Source organism: Emys orbicularis, chromosome 3, assembly GCF_028017835.1.
Source record: "Emys orbicularis isolate rEmyOrb1 chromosome 3, rEmyOrb1.hap1, whole genome shotgun sequence".
NCBI classification, from domain to species: domain Eukaryota; kingdom Metazoa; phylum Chordata; order Testudines; family Emydidae; genus Emys; species Emys orbicularis.
Genome location: NC_088685.1, coordinates 86,583,661 through 86,602,817, shown reverse-complemented (window position 1 = coordinate 86,602,817; position 19,157 = coordinate 86,583,661). Strand labels below are relative to the sequence as shown.

General features: G+C 41.8%; 1 protein-coding gene across 1 annotated transcript in view; it reads right to left on the bottom strand.

Moving 5' to 3' along the window:
• Positions 1-14,178: 14,178 nt before the first annotated feature.
• FIG4 (FIG4 phosphoinositide 5-phosphatase) overlaps positions 14,179-19,157 on the bottom strand; it is a 168,321-nt gene continuing 163,342 nt past the window's right edge. The window contains exon 23 of the mRNA XM_065401050.1: positions 14,179-14,507. Within this exon, the coding sequence (XP_065257122.1) occupies positions 14,330-14,507 (178 nt within the window). The 3' untranslated portion in view covers positions 14,179-14,329. The remainder of the gene's footprint in view (positions 14,508-19,157) is intronic.

The following is a 19,157-nucleotide window of genomic DNA, read 5'->3' as shown; positions in this document are numbered from 1 at the left end:
TGTATCCTATCCCTACCCTCCAGCGTATCTACCACTCCTCCCAGTTTAGTGTCATCTGCAAACTTGCTGAGAGTGCAGTCCACGCCATCCTCCAGATCATTAATGAAGATATTGAACAAAACCGGCCCCAGGACCAACCCTTGGGGCACTCCGCTTGATACCGGCTGCCAACTAAACATGGAGTCATTGATCACTACCCGTTGAGCCCGACGATCCAGCCAGCTTTCTATCCACCGTATAGTCCATTCATCCAGCCCATACTTCTTTAACTTGCTGGCAAGAATACTGTGGGAGACCGTATCAAAACCTTTGGTAAAGTCAAGGAATAATATGTCCACTGCTTTCCCATCATCCACAGACCCAGTTATCTCCTCATAGAAGGTAATTAGGTTAGTGAGGCATGACTTGCCCTTGGTGAATCCATGCTGACTGTTCCTGATCACTTTCCTCTCCTCTAAGTGCTTCAGAATTGATTCCTTGAGGACCTGTTCCATGATTTTTCCAGGTACTGAGGTGAGGCTGACTGGCCTGTAGTTCCCTGGATCCTCCTCCTTCCCTTTTTTAAAGATGGGCACTACATTAGCCTTTTTCCAGTCATCTGGGACCTCCCCCGATCGCCATGATTTTTCAAAGATAATGGCCAATGGCTCTGCAATCACACCTGTCAACTCCTTTAGCACCTTCGGATGCAGCGCATCCGGCCCCATGGATTTGTTCTTATCCAGCTTTTCTAAATAGTCCGGAACCACTTCTTTCTCCACAGAGGGCTGGTCACCTCCTCCCCATGCTGTGCTGCCCAGTGCAACAGTCTGGGAGCTGACCTTGTTCGTGAAGACAGAGGCAAAAAAAGCATTGAGTACATAAGCTTTTTCCACATCCTCTGTCACTAGGTTACCTCCCTCATTCAGTAAGGGGCCCACCCTTTCCTTGACTTTCTTCTTCTTGCTAACACACCTGAAGAAACCCTTCTTGTTACTCTTAACATCTCTTGGTAGCTGCAACTCCAAGTGTGATTCGGCCTTCCTGATTTCACTCCTGCATGCCGGAGCAATATTTTTATACTCCTCCCTGGTCATTTGTCCAATCTTCCACTTCTTGTAAGCTGCTTTTTTGTGTTTAAGATCAGCAAGGATTTCACTGTTGAGCCAAGCTGGTCGCCTGCCATATTTACTATTCTTTCTACACATCGGGATGGTTTGTTCCTGCAACCTCAATAAGGATTCTTTAAAATACAGCCAGCTCTCCTGGACTCCTTTGCCCCTTATGTTATTCTCCCAGGGGATCCTGCCCATCAGTTCCCTGAGGGAGTCAAAGTTTGCTTTTCTGAAGTCCAGGGTCTGTATACTGCTGCTCTCCTTTCTTCCTTGTGTCAGGATCCTGAACTCGACCATCTCATGGTCACTGCCTCCCAGGTTCCCATCCACTTTTGCTTCCCCTATTAATTCTTCCCGGTTTGTGAGCAGCAGGTCAAGAAGGGCTCTGCCCCTAGTTGGTTCCTCCAGCACTTGCACCAGGAAATTGTCCCCTACACTTTCCCAAAACTTCCTGGATTGTCTGTGCACCGCTGTATTGCTCTCCCAGCAGATATCAGGGTGATTAAAGTCTCCCATGAGAACCAGGGCCTGCGATCTAGTAACTTCTGTTAGTTGCCGGAAGAAAGCCTTGTCCACCTCATCCCCCTGGTCTGGTGGTCTATAGCAGACTCCCACCACGACATCACCCTTGTTGCTCACACTTCTAAACTTAATCCAGAGACTCTCAGGTTTTTCTGCAGTTTCATACCAGAGCTCTGAGCAGTCATACTGCTTTCTTAAATACAATGCAACTCCCCCACCTTTTCTGCCCTGCCTGTCCTTCCTGAACAGTTTATATCCATCCATGACAGTACTCCAGTCATGTGAGTTATCCCACCAAGTCTCTGTTATTCCAATCACATCATAGTTCCTTGACTGTGACAGGACTTCCAGTTCTCCCTGCTTGTTTCCTGGGCTTCTTGCATTTGTGTATAGGCACTTAAGATAACTCGCTGATCGTCCCGCTTTCTCAGAATGAGACAGGAGTCCTCCCCTCTTGCGCTCTCCTGCTCGTGCTTCCCCCCGTATCCCATTTCCCCACTTGCCTCAGGGCTTTTGTTCTCCTTCCCTTGGTGAACCTAGTTTAAAGCCCTCCTCACTAGGTTAGTTAGCCTGCTTGCAAAGATGAGTACCTCATCAGTCTGAATACTAAACCAACCTTCTCCTTTAAAGGAAGGTCCTTTACCCTCATATTTGTCTGAGGGAGTCCTGCTGATCTTAACCACGTGTCTTCTTAGTTCAGCAAGATCAGTACCTTTGGCTGTTTCACTATCTGAGGAGTCAAACCTGCTGTCAACTGTTGCTTAGCAACATTCTGTCGGTCAGTCAAAATAGCATTTGATAACTTTTTTTTTTTTGGTTCCTGGAAGTGGTGTGCTATAGACCGCCGGGATCTAGCCTGGATGCGGACAGAGAACTATTTAATGTTTTTAGGGAAGTAAAAACAAATAAGAACTGTGTAATCATAGGGGACTTTAACTTCCCAGATATAGATTGGGGAACAAATGCTAGTAACAATAATAGGGCTCAGATGTTCCTAGACGTGCTAGCAGATGAATTCCTTCATCAAGTAGTAGCTGAACCAATGAGGGGGGATGCAACTTTAGATTTGGTGCTGGTGAGTAGTGAGGACCTCGTTGAGGAAATGGTTGTAGGGGACAACCTTGGCTCGAGTGACCATGAGCTAATTCGGTTTAAACTAAATGGAAGGATTAACAGAAATAAAACTGTGACTAAGGTTTACGATTTCAAAAAGGCCAATTTTAATAAATTAAGGCAACTACTTAGGGAAGTGGATTGGGCTAACATACTTAGGGATCTAAAGGCAGATGACACCTGGGATTATTTCAAGTTGAAGTTGCACGAGCTGTCCGAGGCCTGTATCCCGAGAAAGGGAAAACGATTAGTGGGCAGGAGACTTAGACCTAGCTGGATGAGCGGGCGTCTCAAAGGGGTAATTAGGAAAAAACAGAAAGCGTACAAAGAATGGAAGAGGGGAGGGATCAGCAAGGAAACCTACCTTATTGAGGTTAGAGCATGTAGGGATGCAGTGAGAAAGGCCAAAAGCCGTGTAGAGTTGGACCTTGCGAGGGGAATTAAATCCAATAGTAAGAGGTTTTATAGCCATATAAACAGGAAGAAAACAAAGAAAGAGGAAGTGGGACCGCTGAAGAATGTAGATGGAGTGGAGATTAAGGATAATCTAGGCATGGCACAATATCTAAATGAATATTTTGCATCGGTCTTTAATAAGGCTAATGAAGGGCTTAGGAATAGAGGGAGCAGGACAGAGGGGAATAAAGGAGGGGGGGTTGACATTACAGTATCAGAGGTGGAAGCCAAACTTGACCAGCTAAACGGGACTAAATCGGACGGACCGGATGATCTTCATCCTAGAATATTGAAGGAACTGGCGCAAGAAATTGCAAGCCCCTTGGCGATAATTTTTAATGAATCTGTAAAGTCGGGGGTGGTACCGCTGGACTGGAAAATAGCTAATGTGGTTCCTATTTTCAAGAAGGGGAAAAAAAGTGACCCGGGTAACTACAGGCCTGTTAGTTTAACTTCTGTAGTATGCAAGGTCTTGGAAAAAATTTTGAAGGAGAAAGTAGTTAAGGACCTTGAGGTAAATGGCAATTGGGACAAATTACAACATGGGTTTACGAAAGGCAGATCGTGCCAAACCAACCTGATCTCCTTCTTTGAGAAAGTAACAGACCTTGTAGATAAAGGAAATGCGGTGGATCTAATATACCTCGATTTCAGTAAAGCGTTTGATACTGTACCGCATGAGGAATTATTGGTTAAATTGGAAAAGATGGGGATCGATATGAAAATCCAGAGGTGGATAAAGAACTGGTTAAAGGGGAGACTGCAGCGGGTAGTACTGAAAGGTGAACTGTCAGGTTGGAGGGAGGTCACCAGTGGGGTTCCTCAAGGTTCGGTTTTGGGTCCGATTTTATTTAATCTATTTATTACTGACCTCGGAAACGAATGTAGGAGTGGGCTGATAAAGTTTGCGGATGACACAAAGTTGGGATGTATTGCCAATTCGGAGAAGGATCGGGATATTCTGCAGGGAGACTTGGATGACCTTGTAAATTGGAGTAATAATAATAGGATGAGATTTAATAGTGAGAAGTGTAAGGTGATGCATTTAGGGATGACTAACAAGAATTTTAGTTATAAGCTGGGGACGCATCGGTTGGAAGTGACGGAGGAGGAGAAGGACCTCGGAGTCCTGGTTGATCGCAGGATGACTATGAGTCGGCAATGTGACGTGGCTGTGAAAAAAGCTAATGCGATCTTGGGATGCATTAGGCGAGGTATTTCTAGTAGGGACAAGGAGGTGCTGCTTCCGTTATACAAGGCGCTGGTGAGACCTCATTTGGAGTACTGTGTGCAGTTCTGGTCTCCTATGTTTAAAAAGGATGAACTCAAACTGGAACGGGTACAGAGAAGGGCCACTAGGATGATCCGAGGAATGGAAAACCTTTCCTATGAAAGGAGACTCGAGGAGCTCGGTTTGTTTAGCCTAACCAAAAGAAGGCTGAGGGGGGATATGATTGCTCTCTTTAAATATATCAAAGGGATAAATACCAGGGAGGGAGAGGAATTATTTCAGCTCAGTACTAATGTGGACACGAGAACAAATGGATATAAACTGGCCGTGGGGAAGTTTAGGCTTGAAATTAGATGAAGGTTTCTAACCGTCAGAGGGGTGAAATTTTGGAACAGCCTTCCGAGGGAAATGGTGGGGGCGAAAGACCTCTCTGGCTTCAAGATTAGGCTAGATAAGTTTATGGAGGGAATGGTTTGATGGGATAAGTGATTTTAGTCAATTAGGCAATAACGTGCCATCGCTGGTAAAATGAGGGTCTGGCTGGAGAATCTTGCCTGTATGCTCGGGGTTCTACTGATCGCCATATTTGGGGTCGGGAAGGAATTTTCCTCCAGGGTAGATTGGCAGAGGCCCTGGAGGTTTTTCGCCTTCCTCCGCAGCATAGGGCAGGGGTCGCAAGCTGGAGGATTCTCTGCGACTTGAAGTCTTTAAATCACAATCTGGAGACTTCAACAGCTGAGTTAAGGGAAAGTGGGGAGGGGGGGGGTCAGCTTTTGTGGCCTGCATCATGCAGGAGGTCAGACTAGATGACCATAATGGTCCCTTCTGACCTTAAAGTCTATGAGTCTATAAGTGCATTAAGAAAAGAGGACATTTTGCTCTAGAGATAGTATTGGTACCTAGCCATGACAGCTTCATAGTTGGTTATACGCATGTTTAAGGTAGCTGATGAAAATATTTTTCTTACTAATACATCCAGCCTCTTCCCTTCCTTATCCGATGGAGTAGAGTGATCTTGGACAACTCTGAGCAAATCCTTCTTGAAGGAATAGATATAAATTAGTCTGCTTTCTTACACAGAGGCAGAGTGGTTGAGGGAGTTTTCTAGGCTGCCTTTGCTGGCTGAAGCAATCCTTCAAACAAGCTAGCTGCTTCCCCCAAAATATCAAGGACAGGATGTGATGATTCCTCCACACAAAAACAGAAGGAATATCTAATATCCTTGATATGTGAGGTACTAACTCATGAAACACAATAGCATCTTCCAACGGTGATGATACTGAAATGTCCCCCAAATTTTCATCTGGAGAAGGCACATTCCTTAATTCTGAAACTGACTCTGCCAGCTCAAGTTCCTTCTTATCAGATAATATTTCACCATATGTGACTTGTTCTGAGTAAGCTGAATTGGCTGGTCCTTATCCTTTGGATCTGATAAATGAATGTCCTCCTGATACTGTCTTGATGAAAGTCTGTCCCCACACATTGGTCACTCCTGATAGGGTGCCAGCAATGGCCAGTGAGACCACCTTACACAATAAGGTACATGCCACTCAAGCCAAAACCCCACTGTGGATCTGGCTGGAAATATTTCTGTGCCTGCGGATCCAGCAGGACTGCATTGAACTGATTATAATAAATTTTTCCTTGTTCTAATCTGTGATCTACATCTCTCATCTGAACTCACTCCATTTGTGGCTCAGATAGGATCAGAGACAATGATCTCCTTGAAAAGGAGAGCATAAAATTCTTTTCCAGGAACCCCAAGAGTCTTAGGAGGACGCAGCAATGGAGAGCTCCAGAACTGTTCCTGTTCTTTGCTGACTCTTGGAGAAGCAGTCAGCCTGACGTGTCCTGAAGCAAGTACCTGGCTCAACTGTTAATGAAGCCATAGACCTCCGCCTGGTGAACAACTGCTTTAACAGTAATACTATGCAGTGCATGCTAATTAATGAACTGTCACCAGTTCTCTCAATTGGATCCTTAAATCTCACACTCAGGAGAGGCTCTTCTGGGTCAGATATTGTCAGATCTATAGAGGGACAGCTCCTAACTGTGCTGAAAGCTTGAATCAGAGCCTGGCTCCATCATGAGATTCTGTCCCTGTTAGTCCTCCTCCTTTGGATTGGCTCTTTGTAGTGAGGCTGACACTGAGGAGGGCAGTAAATTTTTTGCAGCTGAGTGTCTGAAATGGGAAACTATGGAAACAGAGTCTGTCACTGATCCAGACCTTTTCTTTTTCTGATCCTGAGCTCTCTTGGATCCTGTGCCTGACATAGAAGCTGAATCTTGCTTCTTTCTGGATGAATTGGCTGAAGGCAAAGCTGAAGCCAGTCTCTGAGAACTGGTCACTGCTGTCAGTGCTTCCTGCTATTAAATTGCCGAAGCTTATTTTGCCTCTCTGCTCTGATGGTAAACATTGAGCAGATCAGACCTTTAGAAGGACAATGCCATTCCCTCCAACATGCCAAATATCTGGCATATGCATTTGATGCTGGGAATCCTGCCAGACGAGACATCTTTTGAATCCAAGCTTCTTAGCCTTCTGATCGGACATGTTATCCTTTAACTATCTCTCTCTAGATAATACTATGCAACTATGTACTTATGGAACAACTAACCTATATAAGCTGTCTAGCTATTAGGGATCCGTAAGGATCATACAGCAGCAATGTAGCCATCGATGTAGTCAAAAGAACTGAGGTAGTGTAGCACCATGGTCATTTTAAACCCTTAACCTAAAACATCCAGAGTCCAGTGAAGGGCAAGGTGGTGTGTATGTGTGTCAGATAGCACATGGATGCGCCAACAGCTACTTCTAACAGAATTACAGTTCTGGCTGCACCTTTCGGAGTATCCCACGAGTGGGAATATGCAGAAGACATGCAAAAGAAGAAAATTTTCCAGTTCTAAAAGAGGCTTTTCTAAGAAAATACCACCCCCAAACTAGTTTTTGCATATTATTTATTTTACTGCCTTAGCCACTCTAACAAGTAGGTAAACATTATGAACACAGGTCATAATAGAAGGAGAGGAACAAAAAATCTCTGATTCAGGAAATACGCCATTTGAAAATTTGACTCACTATTCCCACTACACTTTCTCCAATTCCTCCTGGTTTTATTTTCTCTTGTAATTCTCTCTTGTGCATTTTGCACTCTGTAGCATTTTACTGATGACCATTCTAAGTGAATAATGTGAACATGACCTGCAACATCTGTGCTTTAAAGGTCTGTAAGTGTAGCTGTAATAGCACTGTGCATATTTCAGGAATTAGATGGAGACTTCAATTTATGTAAATTAAATAAGTAACAGCCTGAGTCACACTCTGTCCATGTGCAAAACAAACCAACCCTTTCCAGGGTACAAAGTCCAAAATGTCCCCAATGTCTGCAGCCCTCCCTGGGCTCAGTCTTCTAAAACAGTCCAACAGAGCCCATCATGGTTCTGTTTGGCCTGGCTAGGTTGCAAAGTTCCTATTCTGGAATTGAGCAGCACCCCTATGGCTTTTTCCCTGGGGACTCCTTGCGTCTACTTGAGTCCTCAGTGACCCCAACTCTCCTGCTAAGCCACCCCTCTTGGACTCGGTTCGCTGACCACAGCTCACTGAGTCAGTCCCAGTGCAACACCCTTCCCTAGGGTGTCACAGTTCTAATTCCCTTCCTTAGGGCATAGTCAGTTCCACCAGTGGCTGGTGGGGGGAAACTGGTCCTGCCCACTGCTCCGGGTCCCAACCCAGAGACCCTACAAGTACAGCAGCCTCGTGCTGTTTCCCTTCCACTTCCCCCGAGCCCATCTTAATTGAGTCCCAGCAGGCAGCCAGAAGCTAGTCTCGGGTTCCTCCGGTCCCTGCCAACAACTGATCTGTGCAGCCCTTTCAGCCCTTGCACATCTTGCTCCCCTGGTCCCTGCCAGCACACTGAACTCATTCTGGCCCTGCAGCTCCTTTTATACAAGCCTGCTGGGCTCTGATTGGCTGCTCCCTGCACCCTCTTTCCTGATTGGCTGTGTCCCACACCACCTCTCTAGGAAGCTTGGCGGACCTTCTCCACTGCCCTTTTCTGGGGCATTGTGTGGCAGGGCCACGAGGCCTCCAGCAGGGGGCCTCAGGGCCTAGTCCACCCTGTCACATTAAGGCAGACTAGAAATATGAATTAGTTTTAAAATATGTTCAGAGCACAGACATCATTAAAGAAATTCAAGCAGGGAGTCTGGTTTATTCATATAGATCGGGACACATAGCTCAACAGCTGAATGCACGAAAAGGCAGTCTTTTAAACTTGTCATAAAGCAAGCTTAGTAATTAAAATTATGTGTGGTTACTTTAAACTTGATCTAAAGCTTATGCCATTGTTAAATTGTTTTCAATTAAAAATAGAATTTATCATTAAAAAACTCTGCCTCTCATCTAAATACCAAACTCTATCATTGAGTCAGACTGTCACTATATGATGGCTTCCTGTTTAATTTTTTTAAAATGCAATACAAATATCAAACACTATCTTTTTCTCTGTCAGTAGTAGTGTTTAGAATATCTTTCCTATTTGTTTAACAGATGTTATCTTTCCACTAATTTCAGCTCATCTTCATTCTCCAGAGAATGAAAGCTTGAAATTGACAAATATTTTTAGTATTAATAGTCATTCCTGCAAACTGTGTTTTTGTAGTGTCCCTGAGACTGTCAAAGAAGAGACAGAATAACTAATATTTCTGTGAATAGTTAATCCAGGCTGTATTCTCATTCTTTGCATGAACATCATTAGCATGATCTTTAAAGGAACAAGAAAATAATTTGAGATATATTTAGCAGGTATACTTTTCCATTCTATCCAGGGAAATAATAGATATATTAACAACTGAACTGAAGTAAAGGGAAAAATGATTTTTATTTGGATTAATATACAGTAAAAGCTTTGTTATCCAGCATGTTGGGGGAATGGGGGGGGAGGGGGGAAGGGGTGTCAGTAAGTCAAAAATTCCAGTTAACTAAGAGGGAGGGAGTTTGGGTGCGGGAGGGGGCTCAGGGCTGGGGCATGGGAGGGAGTGCGGGCTCTGGGAGGGAGTTTGGGGCAGAGGGGTGGGGCTTGGAAGGTTTTTCAGGGTGCAGGATCCAGGCGGTGCTCACCTCGTGCAGCTCCCCACAAGCGGCGACAGGTCATCGCTGCTCCTAAGCAGAGGCGCAGCCAGGCGGCTGTGTGCGCTGCCTCTGCCCGCAAGCACTGCCCCTGCAACTCCCATTGACTGTGGTTCCCGGCCAATGGGAGCTGCGGAACCAGGGCTTGGGGTGGGGCAGGAGTAGAGCACGGAGCCCCTGTGGCCGTTCCTCCACCTAGAAGCAGCAGGGACAAGTCATTGCTTCCAGGGAGCCATGTGGAGCCAGGTAAGGGAGGCTGCCAGCCCTGCACCAACCAGACTTTTAACGGCTGGGTCAGCAGTGCTGCCTGGTGACGTCAGGGTCCCTTTTTGACCGGGCGTTCCAGTCAAAAACCGGACACCTGGCAACCCTATTGAAGATCAGAAATGCCAGTTTATAGAGCGTTCCGGTTGGTAAAGTGCCAGATAACACAGCTTTTACTGTTCTTGGCATTAGCTAGGTTGAGATTTCAGATTCCAATAAATCAAGAAATTAGTGGTGGTACATGCTGTGAGGTTTGAATACTGTAATGAAGTGATGGAATTATAACACCTTTACATTTTCCTAGTGCCTTTCATGCAGACAGAGCCCAAAGCTCTTTACAGACTATAGTTTAGAATGGAATTTTAAACTCTATTAATTTCCTCCAGTAATGGTATTGCAGGCTTATAGGATAAAATCGACAAAGTGAATTGACTTGACACCAACATATGAAAGGTCACACTTCACAATGTATTAAATCCTTTGAAAGAACAGGTTCAGCTTGGGAGTTTCTTTCTCTGAAGATATGGATAGTATTAAATATTTCTATGGAGAGAAACCCAACGGAATTAGAGGAAAAGAATACAGCAAATATGAGACTCTTTGGTCCAAGTCAACTACTGTAGCACAAAGGGAATGGGAAAGACCCCACATGTCCTCAGATGAGCAGTGTCCAGGAGGTATAGAGACAGCACATCCAGGTCCTATGCCAGCCTCTCTGTACCCCCGGGAATATGGGGCAAGTGATGGTGGGAGGGGGGCAGAGAAGCCCTTAAACGTTGGAGCTGGGGCCAATGTAGATTGGTCCAAGAATGGAATCATAACCACGTCTCTGATGGCTATACCCCCTCATCCTCAGATTGAGAACAGCTCTTGATAAAGGAAAGAATCTGAACCCATCTATCCAGGCTGCACAATTTGGTATGTTACCTCAATGCATTCTCCAACACATGAGAAGTGATTTAATGTCTTTTGGAAGAAGGATAACACTTTTCTCAGGTGAAATGATTTTACACCTTTATCTGTCCATAAAGATAAATACTACAAGAAGATCATTAACAGTTAAGTGAAAAAAACACCACTTTAACCCACAGAGAGGGACAGCTGGTAAAACACAGTCCCATTCCTCTCCACATTCCACCTATTTCTCCTGCAAAAATATTAATATTATATGTATATAATAATGATTTCTTATATGGCAAAGTGCTGGCACATCTGAAGATTTGGACCTAATCTGAGGTACTACAGTAATAGGTGTTTTAGAAATGCTTACAGATTTAGCTGCTTAGCAGCGTCCTCCACCCAGCTAGACTTACTATGTGTACATCAAATATACCTCCTTGTTCAACTGAACAGATTCCTTATGCTGGTCAGGCAGCAGCATTCTTGACAGAGTTAAAGGGAAGTTTTTCTTGTCTTAGCCACTACTCAGCTGGAAGTTTCTTTTAACATACACTGTAGCTAGCGTGCAGTAGCAATCCCAATAGCTTGCAGTAGATAGGTTGTATGCAGACAGATTGACAATAGAGGTCCACAGACCTCTTTATATGGAGATACTATGGTGATGAGTACAACTTACATACTCAGACTTTCACAGACAGTTAGTACTTACTTGTCTTTTATATCCATTCAAAATCAAGAGAGAATCAAGAAGAATATAAACAGAGTAAAAGATGTACGAGGACAACAGGAGTACAAAATTACCATGCCACAAAACATGTAATGGGACATTAACAAGGGGATTCCCAATGTACAAATAGGAAAAAAACCAAACCGTGCAGCCCTCTTCCTGCAAAACAGTTTTAAGTGTACTCTTTTCTTTTCTGAAACTTCTAAAATTATTATTAAAATACCTACATGTTGCAAAGATTGCAGCTGCTGAAGAAGGAAGTGGAACAGTTTGTTTCGCTCTACTGCCTAATTTGTGGATAAATGGCAGACACTATAGGTGGGAAAATTCAAATAGAATTTTTTAACAGCAATGAAATAAAGATTTATTGTACCTGTTAACAGCTGGCTTCTTCCAAGTGCCCACTTGTGGCCTATGGACACGCTATAGGCAGCCTGCCTTAGTTTCCTCTCATGAACTGTTCAAATAAACTTCACTTCAGGCTTTTTCAGGGTAAAAAATACCTCTTCTTGGGGACTGGGTTTGTCAATATAAAATAAACTGAAATTAAACCTCAAAAAACCCCAAGGTCCATTCATAAGTCCACACAACCCAAGTTCTCTCTTCCTCCTTCCAGTCTTTCGCAACCTCCCTCCTGCTTGGTCAGGGCCTCTCTCAGTCCTCTCTGCCTGGGCCAACTCCTCTGGTCTCAGAGTTTTCCCTGCAGGAGCCTTTTCATATTCTCTGTAGACTCTACCACAATTTTCTGAGCTTCCCCCTTCACTGGAGCGACCTGCTGCTTTTTATAGGGAATCACCTGATCCAATCCCGGTGTGCCTCATTCTGTAATCAGGGTTGGTTAGTCCCAGCCTCCAGGGGCAAACCACTCTGTTACAGTGCCTTATTAAACAAAATACTTTGTCTATTTAACAAAAGTAATGCATTACAAAACAGCAAATTTCCTGTGCAGAAAGACGTAAATTGCAGCCGTAATTATCTATTTTCACTGTATTAACAGACATTACTCATTAAAATGGAAATGTGATATTAATCATTTAAAAGCTGAATACATGTGTACAGAATAGAGAGGCATAACCTTAGATAGCTTCTATGTATTCTTTGAAGTCTATTTACTCTTACACTTTGCAACACAAAACACTAGAACAGAAATCCTGGCACCATTGAAGTCAACAACAAAGCTTGTATTGTCTTCAATGAGGCTAGGATTTCATCCTAGTTGTTTTCAGCAGTGGGTATTTGATTGCTTGTAAAATACTGTTTATGTTGGACAAAAGAGTGCAAAGCACTCTTAGCAGATGTATTTTCTAGAGATAATTCAAACTGACAGTTGCAGTCTAAGTGTTATGTTATCAGAGTTGATATTTCGTTCTTGTCTCTGCTAAAGACAAACTCATGCTCTCAAGAATACATGAAGGGCCCAACTGGTAAAATAATTATTGTTGGAATTTTCAAGAGCTTGTAAATGGCTGATTGTGAGCTCTGTAAGGACTACTTGTGGTGACTGTGGCACATGTCTATTGAGTGTCAAGTTGGGAGCCAGTTAACAGCAGTCAATCAAAACAAATTGTATTTGGTAGCAATAGTGATTTATGGGAAATACTTATCACTCCCACCCTTATAAACTCATTTGCTAAAGCACCAGATACAATGGTTTTGCCTACATATATTCCTGACACCTGCTATTCCCTGAGCTAATGGGGACCTCAATTTTCATATAATTTGCATGATGTAGACAATGAGAGAACACTGTTGTACCCCAGTTCTTTCCCCTCCCATAACCCATTGGTTGCATAAGCTCAAGAGGCAGGAAGTAGTGTGCAACACTGTACATCCCATTTATGGTTATCTAGCACAGACATACACAATTACTTTAATAAATCAATTTTACTGACTTACGAGAGCAGTTCCTTACTCTGTAAACATTAGAATATGCTTTGCAGTATGCAGCCACATATCTGAAGCTTCAGTCTGCTGGCAGCAGCTAGTAATTGTAGTTGTGGCCATGCTTGCCTGGGAGTCAGTATTCTGTTTCTCAAAGTTATTAATTCGCTGACTTTTTAACCAGTCCAGAGATAGGAAAATTCTTGGTATCCAGTTGATCAAGAGATCTCTCAGTACATCAGGCAGAGCCCATCTTTCTGAACCTTGACTGAAGCTGCTATTTTATGGTCTGAAACTGGTCTCTATAAGTAGAGTGAGCATTCATTCCTCAAAATTGTTTACTGAGTCACAATAATTATAATGTCACTATACTTCAAAGGAATCTGACAGAAATTCACACTGATTAGGTCATTAGAACACCTTCGTCTGGTCTACACTACAGCTTCCACTGTTGCTATCTGCAATAGAACTACATTGGAGGTGGATTATGGCTTTGAAGTTTGCTACTTTAGATTTAACTTTTCAGTTTCATACATGGGCCAAATTGACACCTTTTCCATCTTTGCTACAAACACACAAACATATTTTGCTAAACAAACAATTTCAACAAACGACAGAACTTTCGACTGAAATGTCTGTCATGAGCTAACTGTGGTAGTTAAGTGTTTTTCTTGACACTACAACTGTATGTAACACAATTAATGCGAAGTTTAAATACTCTGTTTACTTTCTTATCTCAAATTACTATATATTTAATTGCAGCTGTATTTAGTTTTTCTGATTTTAGACATACTGTTATTTTTCCAATCAAACAGAATACATCTTCAGTCACATTTTTATTTTTGCAAAGCATACAATATCTCAAAAATGAAATCATTCAGAAAGATACAGGCTGATAAATAATTGCCGCTGTTTTACCACCACAAAATAGCCGAACTTGGACTTCCTTTCTAAATTGATTTGTACCATCGCTCCAGCAATGCTAAGCAGTTGAATCCAGTCTGTTTTCACATATATCGGTTTCTAATGTACTCTCTGTACATGAGGATGTCTTCTTTTACCAGTGGCTGCATGGTGCCTCTGCCAGCCTGAATGTGAGCATGGAAGATATCAATTGATTTCTTATCTACTTTAGGAGGCTGGACTTCATAAATGTTGTCTTGGGAAAAAGAGGAGATGTGTATTCTGTAAAAGTCAAAACCAAACAGTCCTTTAGCATTAGGTCTAAAATCAGCAACATTACACATCAATTGCAGTGTAGCACCTCAATTAATTTTGTTTACAATACATATTAAGTGAACAAACTCTGAAAGAGAATGCACTGTATATCTTTTTCATATTGTATCTAAAACTCCAGTAGCATTAATAACCAACCTTAGTTATTATGAGAACTATTACTCACAAATAATAAACTGTATGTTTATTTTCAGCAGCAATATTTAAATATTAAATACTCTAATATTAAAACAAAATACCACAGTTGCTCAGTAAAGAGAAGCAAGTTAAACTGTATGCTGTCAAAAGGTGAGATTTTGGGTTTGGATTTAGTAACAGATTAATCAGTGGTTAACATGTTGTCATCAAAAGGTACAGTACAACCACAACCTATACATTAACTGTTTTGTGTGAATGCAACTTGATTTACTAGAAGCCACAATTTAAGATCAAGTTTAAGGAAAAACTGTCTGATGGAACTATAGGGCATGTCGACCCTTCAAGCTGAATTCATACCCAGGCTAGCTGTAATCAAGCTAGCAGGCGTGCTGAAAATAGAATGTAGCCACCGTGGCGCAAGTGGCAGGACAGGCTAGCCACCCTGAGTACGTGCCTGCAGTCTCTAATAGGCATGTATTCAGGACAGCTAGCCCCTCCTGCAGCTCTCGTTGCCATGGCTACACTCTATTTTTAGCTCGCTAGCTCGAGTAGCGCTAGTGCAAGTATGTCTCCTCAAGTTGGGAATCACACCCCGGAAGTGTATACAGACCTTATGAGTTGTCTAGAACATTTGAAAAAATCCTCCTGTAACTGCTAATCAGGAACAAGAAAATATTTCCCAGTAATCAGAAATCTGGCACATAAATTTCAAGGGGATTGTGCCAATTCTCTAAATCATCAGCTTCATATGTTCTGGCTCACACCTTCTGGATGTCTGTTAAAAACTGACTGCTGAAATATCTGCTTTATAAAGAACTTTAAAAATAAACTCAGGACCATTATTCATTGGAACACTGTGATTTTAAGTTTGGACAAGAACGTCTTCATCTCCACACGTACTAAATAGGCTTCTGTCAGTTTAGCAGCTGCAGATAAGTTTATATTATTATTAATATATTTATTGTTTATATTGTGGTAGCACCGAGAGGCTGAAAAATAGATCTCAGTGCCATTGTGCTACGTGTTGTACAAACATAGATAGATGTTATCCTTGTCCTGCATGGGCTTATAGTTTATGAAATCATAGCAACATCCTGCTGTCAAAGCTAATTGTTTAGTATACATTTTCTTTTAGCAGGAAAGCAAATCTCATACCACTCAGTTTAACATTGCAACAAAATTTCAATTTTATTTCTAGGTGAAAGCCTGTGCTGTCATATGGGTGTAAGTGTAAAAAAGCCCCAAATTCTGACAACTAAAAAACTGGCCAGTAACAGATCACAGTGATTACTGAACATAGTGATATTCTAAACAAAGAGTTCTCAACCATGCTAGTACTGTTTTTCCATTGCTTCACACTGACTTAGCAGAAATTCTAGGTTTCAGACTGACACACAAAGAGTGTAACAATCCTGGAATCTTATTATATAGACTACCTGTATTGCAGTAGCACATAGGAGGCCCAGTCATCAATCAGGCTCCACTGTACTGGGTGCTGTACCACTGAACAAAAAGTAGTTAAACGTAGGGAATAATCTTTAAAAGGGACATGGAAGAAACTATGGCTTAGATTTTGTTGCATCCAGTTTCCACAGGACGTAGTAGTGAGGCACGAGCTTCAAAAGGATCAAGTTGTGGCTCCCTGATTCACAGATCAGCTCTATGCTTTCTCTACATTGTTTAGAGTAGCATATAAACTGCTTTAAATTATGGCAGTTGGCAATACCCCCAAATGGATTGTGACATTGCTGTGCTTAGCAGTGTATGCTAGTCTCAATCTGTGAGCCAGTATAGGGTCAGACCCTTGGCCTTGCCCTCTCCTGCTGCCTCTGGGGTTGCCTGGGCCTCCATGAGTGCAGGGATCCAACCACTGTCTCTAGTTAGTGAATCAATACAATACATATGGCTCAAAAATGTATAATTCTACATTCGGCTGCTCATGAAAGAATACGTTGCATTAAAAATAATTCTATTCAGACTAGAGTTCTCAGACTTCTTAAATTAATCTGAAAACCCATTTTGTTCAGTCACCTTAGAACATTAAGGGAATTGTTAACCTTTTAAAAGTCCTTAAACAAAGACAGGTATTTTGGGGACCTGATTTTAGTTTCTTGAAAAAAAATCAGCTCTAATTTCAAACAGATTCACTTATTTCCAAAAGAATTTTTTCTGATTTAGATTAAAGGTTTTGCAGAACTAGCTCATTTTCAAAAGCACTTATTTACTATTCAATTATACTGTCTAATGCTATGATAGCTCTTAATAGTATTAAAAAATTCTGTTTTTTCAACCCTTGTTGCAGACATACAATGCAGAAGACAAAAAACACAACTGTTAAGAAATTCAGTGCAATTAATACTCTATATTGAATGTGCCAGTTATTTAAGCACAAAGCTTTTCTGTACCCTTCTATGGGTGATCTTAAGTGTAATCATAGTTCTATTGTCAGTATGAGCATGGCCTAATTTTTGAGACAGTTCTCAAAACATGATCTCTATTAAAACTATCTGACACTTTCTCTCTTATTTTAGAAACTTTATTTTATTGTTGGAGGATGACAAATTCTGAATGCTCCATAGTGGTGCGAAATTTCTCAAGGGGGCTATTAAGATGGTGCAGTGTGTTTGCATAAACCAATTCAAATCCTTCAAATGCAACAAAAAATATAAATGAAAATGTTTTAATTTTCAATATTAAAAATAACATTGTATTTTACACCTTTGAATTTCTATATTTTCAAATTTTGAAATAGTGTTATTTTTACATAACTGAATCCAGTTAATTTAATATTTTGAATACTATAATACATGAGCAAAATACTGAACCACTTAATGTTCGCATGACAGTCAACATAAGGAGATTTAGATCAATCTACAGTTCAAAAGCCATAGAAACGTAAGGATCATTTTTTAAAATTTATTATAGCTTGATTTCAAACGATTAGTGTGCAAAGAGTCATTTGATCCCAGACTGGAAGAGGCATTTGGGGAACAAATCCCATGACAAAAGCCACCAAATATCAGAGACTTGTTCAAAACTACTTATTCTCTCCTTTGTAATAATGATCATTTGTTTCTGAAAGGATGAAGAGCAGACAAAACTATCTGTCAGCTGATGTCCCTGCTGAAAGCACATTAAAATTCAAATTTCACTTTCTCACTCAACTTCCATAAGGTTGGTCTTCAAGATTGTGTCAAAGAGATTAAAATTCATTTTTGGCAATGATTCAGCCAAAGTCAAAAGACATCACAATATTTCTTCCCTGTTCTAACAGAATGCAACAAAACAGGTGTCGGAAATATGAAAAAGATTTCGCTTGTGGTATTTTGTGAGAGTATCAAAGTTCAGGAGTTATTATATTAAGGCCCTGATGCTACAAACATTTTTGCATGTGAATAAATTTAAGCACGACTACAAATATAATTCAGTGGGACTGTTAGGTAAAAATTAAGCCTTTGATTTAAAACAACAGACTTAGAGTTAAGGTAACAAAAGGTCTCATTCAAGCTAAAATTTCAAATAATGTATTAACAAGCTGTTTAATGAAAAGGATGTAAAGAAGAAATCTTATGTTCCCTTCATATAAAATATACTATAGCACTTAAATAGCAATATAAAAATTAGCTACTACAACTGCACAGATTGAATAGAATAATGTAGGAGACTAAATTTAGAGCCAAATTCTGCCTTCACTTACATCCCTAGTGAAGTCAACAGGATTGAACTGGTAGACCACAGGGCAGAATTGGACCTAAATGTCTCATTCTAAATAACAGAGGCCACATATATGCATTTGACTTCAAAAAGATTTTGTGCACTGTCACAGGATGGCTGGTCCCCTGTGCCGGAACAGATGCTCCCAGTTGAGCCAATTAAGGGGGTGGGGCTGCACTTGGGCTATAAACAGGGAAAGGGAATTCAGTGAGAGCAGTGCTAGAAGGTGAACTGCAGAGTGAAAATGCAGGGAGACAGAATCATAGAAGATTATGGTTGGAAGAGATCTCAGGAGGTCATCTAGTCCAACCCCCTGCTCAAAGCAGGACCAACACCAACTAAATCATCCCAGCCAGAGCTTTGTCAAACCGGGCCTTAAAAACCTCTAAGGATGGAGATTCCACCACCTCCCTAGGTAACCCATTCCAGTGCTTCACCACCCTCCTAGTGAAATAGTTTTTCCTAATATCCAACCTAGACCTCCCCCACTGCAACTTGAGACCATTGCTCCTTCTTCTGTCATCTGCCACCACTGAGAACAGCCCTGCTCCATCCTCTTTGGAACCCCCCTTCAGGTAGTTGAAGGTTGCTATCAAATCCCCCCTCACTCTTCCCTTCTGTAGACTAAATAAACCCTGTTCCCTCAGCCTCTCCTCATAAGGCATGTGCCCCAGCCCCCTAATCATTTTTGTTGCCCTCCGCTGGACTCTCTCCAACTTGTCCACATCCTTTCTGTAGTGGGCCCCC